Here is a 6,437-nt window from a genome sequence, read left to right as displayed (position 1 = left end):
CTGCACAGGAGCCTAGAGCAAGTGAGTCTGTATCTGGGCCCTTTAAGACCTGCCGTGTCTGGGTCTCCAGTAGCTCTCCATCTCACTCGGACATAACCCCCCTGGTTTTCACAGCCAGTTGTTATGGGGACTCCCCTTCCCGTTATGAGAACCAAGGGCTGGGCAGAGCAGTGTGGGATTGGGACATGCTTGCTCCTCTGGGGGAGCCCTGTAGCCATATCTCTCTCCCACCCCACCAGCCTCAAGGTGGATGCGTCTTTATAACCTTAGTTATGGGCCTCCTGTTCAGCTAGTCTTTAGGTGGTTTTATAATTTAGGTTGTAATTTTGTTATGGTCAGGACAGCATTTACCTGATCCACCATCTTGACCAGAGTCCTCTGGCACCATGGTTTTTACAAAATTAACAGGGTCCTCCCAGAGTCAGGAGTCATATTCCCTTTCTTTCCCACCCAAAGCATCCAACCCTGCTTCTGCCTCCAAGGCTCTCGGCTGCAGGCAGAGGCCAGACGTACAGGGACGTTTTCTTCAGTTCAGGATTGGCAACAGCAGTTAGTTCCTTTCACGCCCAGGCCAGGCCCTGCCCAGCTGAATTTTAGGATGTTTTAAAATGGAGTTCATTTTGAGTGTCTCCAGTAAGATTGTGATTTTCTCCTCCTTTCTTTTCCCTACCTTTACCCATATAATTTTTTTTTTTCTCAAACTCGGGATAGTAAAGGAGCTTAAATATTATGCGAACTCAGGTGCATTTTATTTTTTTTATCATTTAAAAAATAATGCCCAAATATAAGTCAAATGCAAAAACATATAATACATCTATAATTAAAGAACCCTTTCCCAGGAAAGCAAAATTATTGAGAAATGTTTATTTTCCCTCTTGAAATGGCTTGCCCAGGTAATCTATGGCTGCAGGTGGTAAATTTACATCCCTCTTGATATTGCTTCCCTTCCTTAAGCGCACACCACTGCGCTGCTGGCCCTGGACACAGAATACATGCAGGCCTCACAGATCCAGGGCCCGGTGGACAGACAGGCTCCTGTCTTCCACGCTGGCAACCATGTCTTCGATCGCATTCCAGTCGAGCTTGCTGAGGATGCTGCCAGTGCTCTCAGAGGCACTGTCCATGCCACCCTCCCCAGTAGGGGACGCTGGCTCTTCTTCAGTTGGTGACAAGTCCTATCAAATTGAGAAAGATAGTAAGTGGTAGTCCTAGCCTGAGAAAAATACACAGAATGTGAACCAATGTCTAGAGTTGCTCATCCACCAGATGGAGAGGGAAATGTGGTGGGAGAGAGGGCTGTGGCTGCCCTGCAGATGGCGATGGACTGACCAGGACAGAGTGGGTGTTTATACCTTAGTAAATTATCTGTTCTTACATTTTGGTGATCTTTGAGTTAAAAAGAAAATACAAAGTCAAGGAAAATTCTAAAAGATAAATGGTATTAGTTGTTTTGAATCACCACTTCACACTGTCCTCACAATCCTTCTATAAGATAGTCCTTGGGTTACATTGGACTCGACATATGTCATTTCGTGATCACATCGCCATCTCCCATCCTATATAATAGAGGTAATATGCAAATTAACCGTCACAAGATGGCTGCACCCACAGCGGAGGTGGGATTCCCATAATGAGCAATCAGCAGGGACCTGAGGCTGCGTGGAGCCGGGGTGGGGGACCTAAGACTGCGCCCCCCACCCCAACCCCGGCACTGGGCTGGGGGACCTGAGGCTGCACCCCCCACCCAGTGGGGCTTGATGGGGGTGGGGCCGGCCGGGTCTGGGTCTCACGCGATTTTAGAGGTGCGGGTGAGCAGGGACTTGACTCTGGGTCCCGCAGCATGCCCCAGACTCTGACTGGAGGAAGATTTTCATATACATTTTACTAATTTCATCTCTGACACTTTTATTATAGAGAAAGAGCAAATAGCAATATTAAAATATTTCCTCTAATTAATTCCCTTTTAATGTGCACAAATTTCATGCACCAGGCCACCAGTTTATTTATAAAAAAAAAGTTTGGTCATTTTGACATATGTACATATGTGCTTTATGTTTTTTTTTAATATTTTATTGATTTTTTTATAGAGAGGAAGGGAGAGGGATAGAGAGCTAGAAACATCAATGAGAAACATCCATCAGCTGCCTCCTGCACACCTCCCACTGGGGATGTGCCCGCAACCAAGGTACATGCCCTTGACCAGAATCAAACCTGGGACCTTTCAGTCCGCAGGCTGACGCTCTATCCACTGAGCTAAACCGGTTTCGGCTGCTTTATGTTTTTTATTATTTATTTAACACAAGTAAAGGTCAGGAATTGTTATCTTTTAAATTTTTTTTACTGTTTCACTTCATTACTGCTGTGTATGTGCTCCATGTGAGTGACGTATGTGCTTATGTAGGCGGGTTCCGGCTTACAGCAAAAATCGTGTTACGTCACGCAGTAGGAACAGATTTCCAATGTAACCCAAGGACCTACTGTATCTCTACATCCCACAGAAAAATACCCGCCCCACCTACCCACCGTTCCCCACCCCCCAAAAAGAAAACACAGCAAAATCCTGCCGTACAGAAGCACTAGGCAACCTGAGCTCCAGCCCGATGCTTACTTGTAGAAGGGAACTGTGACTTCCGTGAAGAATCCTGCGGATGTCTGAGGGCACCAGCCAGGGACTCACCACAGTCTCCTCTCTCTCATCCTCTGCACACACCTGCTCGGTGTGAGGGCCAAGACCAGCACTGCCCTGCTGTTTTGAATGGTATAGACAGGGAGCAGCAGAGCCTGACAAGGGGAAAGAACAAAGCATACATTGGGACTAGTTCATTTATTGTGACTTTTATCATCAAATCCACGGCAGTCACATTTTACCTACAATTTGAACCACAAGGTTTGGATGTAGTTCGCTTTAGAGTTCTAACAATTCCTGTCCCTGGGGAGAAGGAACTTGAATTCTGGCCACCTGTCTCGATTTTAAAAGTAACAGTAACCTCTAAGATGAGAGAGTACAGGGAGGAGGTGCCTCTTAGGGAGGACTTGTGGATACTCCCTAGGAGTGATGTTAGGCATCTTCACCCAGGCTTCATGCCTACAGTCTGCCTTCGGCACAGGCGTCAGGGTAAGTGCAGTGACCACAGAGTGGCCCTCTGCCCCCTACTGAACATAAGCACTTGTAGAAAAGAAACTCCCCCCAGCCAGTGCCAGAGGCCGGGGAGCAAACCCATCCATCCACAGAGCTCTCGGCACAAGGCCTGGTGGAGCTTGCCCCTAACACACTTACGTTCCACAGCCAGTGTTACAGTGCGTCTGCCCCTCGCCAAGATGACCTAAGGGACACCCATGGCATGGCATGGCACCTGTTTACTTCCCATCATGCCTGACAAGGATGCATGTGACTTCCCAAAGAGGAGAAGAGGTAACAGAGTGAAGTTTGGCCTTTTACAGCTTTACCAACCTCATACATTTAAAGGCAAGGATACCTCCAAGAAATAAGACCCCCCAAAGCAATAATAACAGCACCCATTTTGGATTTACTGTGGGCTAAATGCTTTATCTACACTCAGTCCCTTGAACTTATGTGCATTTCCCTGGTCTCCTGACTGTCTACCAGGTTTTTATAAAACTGTGAAGAGGAACATGGGGTGAGGGTGAGCTAGAGCAGCAGTCACCAACTGGTGGTCCGTGAGGTCCGAAAGGTTGGCAACTGCTGGTTTAAGGAAACCTTTGGAGCAGCGGTCGCCAACTGATGGTCCACCTATACCACTGGTGGTCCATGAGGTCCGAAAGGTTACCAACTGCTGGTTTAAGGAAACCTTTGGAGCAGCAGTCGCCAACTGATGGTCCACCGACCACTGGTGGTCCATGAGGTCCGAAAGGTTGGCGACCGCTGGGCTAGAGGGAGACATTAGGAATTCCTATGTAATAAAAGCCTAATATGCTAAGTGTCTGGCCTTTCAACCAATCAAAGTGTAATATGCTAATGATATGCGAAGGCCACTTATCCGCTTGCTATGACATGAACTGACCACCAGGGGGCAGACACTCAGGTTGGTAAGTTAGCTTGCTGCTGGGGTCTAGCCTATTGGGACTGAGCGAGAAGGGCCAGACACGCCCTGGAGCTCTCCAGTGGTCCCTCTCCAGCCCTAATTGTGCACTGGTGGGGTCCCTCGGCCTGGCCCGTGTCCTCTCTCAATCCGGGACCCCTTGGGGGATGTCGGAGAGCCGGTTTCGGCCCCATCCTGCAGCCCAGGCCGAGGGACCCCACTGTTGCACGAATTCATGCACCAGGTCTCTAGTTAAGATCATAATTTTCCTCTCTCTCGTTGAGCACAGCTAACTTGAACAAGTATCCAAAGATGGAGCAGAATTGGGCCTGCTTTCCATGACTATGGGACCCTAGCACCTTGCTGAGCACTTGTCATGCTGAGCACTGTGGTGAGCCCCTCGCATACACTCGTAGTGTTATAATCCGCATTTTGCAGGTGAGAAAATGGAAGTTCACACAAATGTACTGGAACTGCCCCGGGCGAAAGAGTAAGTGATGACCTAGGATTCCAAGTTAACTCCACAGTCTCTTCTCTGAACCAATAAGCCCCACTTTTCATTCTGAAACCTATATTCGAAATTTCTAAGAGTGATTTACAGTTTTTAAAGATTTAATGTCAACTTCAAGAACCTCTTACCTTTTCGGAAGGTGACAGGCGAGTGCACAGCCTTTCTCCGTGCCCCTCTGGCTCCACCAGCTTTTTTCTGGGTAAAAGTGACAGTTCCTGCAAAGACAGGCAAGCGTCTTCACCCTGGTGCGTGTGCGTGATTATTCACGTATCCTACTGTAAGACCTTCGAGGGCAGAAGCCTCTGAGGGGTGGATTTTATTTGAACCAAGAAAGCCGAGCAAAAGTGCAGGTGAAGGAAGGCAGACTCTGGGTCGTGGTTTCCTTACAGCTCAGCCGTGGTGCTTTCCAAAGGCACCTGTCCGGGGACATCTCGCAGCCTGAGGTCAGGCACTAAGTCTACGAGCTGTGAACTCCCAACAGATGCCAAGGTAAGCTTTATCAAGAGAATGACTAACTATGGTTTCTTAAATTCCAGAATTAATAGCAACTATTTAATGTTTGTTATGCAAAATGTTTTACTTATCATCCTCAATAACTCTAGGAGGTATGTTTTAAATGACATCTGAGGGCACCAAGTAAGCTATACACATTTATACTACCCGTTAGCTATAAGTATGTTTTACTTTAGTAATCAAAGCTCAACTATGGCAAAAACTAAATGCTAATGATGTAATATGCTAATGATATGCTAAGGCCACTCATCCGCTTGCTATGACATGAACTGACCACCAGGCAAGCAATAAATAACATCTTTAAATGTGGGAAAGGATGTTCAAAGGGTAAAAGCATGAGCCTCTTAATATTCCTCTTCTGTTTTATATCCAACCTGAAATCTTGAAATCTACCAGAACGTTTTTTTGTCAATTACAGTTGACATTCAATTTTATATTAGTTTATATTAGTTTCAAATTTATATTACTTTATAATATATTCAAATTTATATTATATTAGTTTCAGATCATTTGTATAATTTATGAAGTAATCCCCCCCAATAGGCCTAATATCCACCTGACACCATACATAGTTATTACAATATTATTGACTATATTCCCTATGCTGTACTTTACATCCCTGCAGAACTTGATTTGGGAAAATCAAGTTCTTTAGCCAAACACAGAAGAATCAGATACCCAAGTCAATCATATCTAATTTACTGACTGTTCAAATGCTATTTATTACAAAAAGGTCATTTGTTTTAAAAGATTCCTAGGGTTTTCTTATCTCCCAGTACAATATTTTGCATTCTGCTGAAATGAGAATTGCTTTTCACTAAGACTTACAGCTGTTACTAATTAAAATGTAACTTTGGAGACAAGAAGCAATAGGCCCAAATTATACAAGATAAAAAAGCTCTGTCTTACCATGTGGACAAGGTGAGCTCTGAGGTTGCCCAAAAGATTTCCCTTTTGGGATATAACTTGGTTTGGATATATATCTGACTTTTCCAGGTCGATTTACTGGAAAGTTGTGACCATATCGGGTCTCTCTAAAGTAGAAATTATATTATTATTATTATTATATTCCTAGAATCTCATATCAGTGATAAAACTGAATTTCAAAAAGCCCAGATTCTACCTCAGATGAATACACTCACTTCTTCTGTACCTCAGTGACATATTTAGTATGTAATAACTCTCAACAAGTTATTCTTGATATCTCAAACTTCATGCGTATTTTTCAAAGAAACTATTTTTGTTCTCCATCTATTTCAAATTGTATATGTACTGCCCTGGCCGGATGACTCGGTTGGTTAGAGCCTCGTCCTGTACACCAAAAGGTAGCAGGTTCAATGCCCACTCAGGGGGTGTGCAGGATGCAACTGGTC

General features: G+C 45.1%; 1 protein-coding gene across 4 annotated transcripts in view; it reads right to left on the bottom strand.

The window, feature by feature from the left end:
* Window positions 1-701: 701 nt before the first annotated feature.
* The window catches only part of CPLANE1 (ciliogenesis and planar polarity effector complex subunit 1), a 71,124-nt gene continuing 65,388 nt past the window's right edge, over window positions 702-6,437 (bottom strand). For 3 of the 4 annotated variants that reach the window (XM_079759976.1, XM_079759975.1, XM_079759977.1), the window contains 4 exons: window positions 5,974-6,098; window positions 4,680-4,766; window positions 2,609-2,781; window positions 702-1,175 (listed from right to left, as the gene is read on the bottom strand). In XM_079759976.1, coding sequence (XP_079616102.1) covers window positions 1,002-1,175; window positions 2,609-2,781; window positions 4,680-4,766; window positions 5,974-6,098 — 559 coding nt within the window. In that variant the 3' untranslated portion in view covers window positions 702-1,001. The remainder of the gene's footprint in view (window positions 1,176-2,608; window positions 2,782-4,679; window positions 4,767-5,973; window positions 6,099-6,437) is intronic. The other variant, XM_079759978.1, reaches the window with a different exon arrangement.

The sequence above is a fragment of the Cnephaeus nilssonii genome, assembly GCF_951640355.1.
Source record: "Cnephaeus nilssonii genome assembly, chromosome: 2".
Lineage (NCBI taxonomy): Eukaryota > Metazoa > Chordata > Mammalia > Chiroptera > Vespertilionidae > Cnephaeus > Cnephaeus nilssonii.
This window is presented reverse-complemented; position numbering and strand designations above follow the sequence as displayed.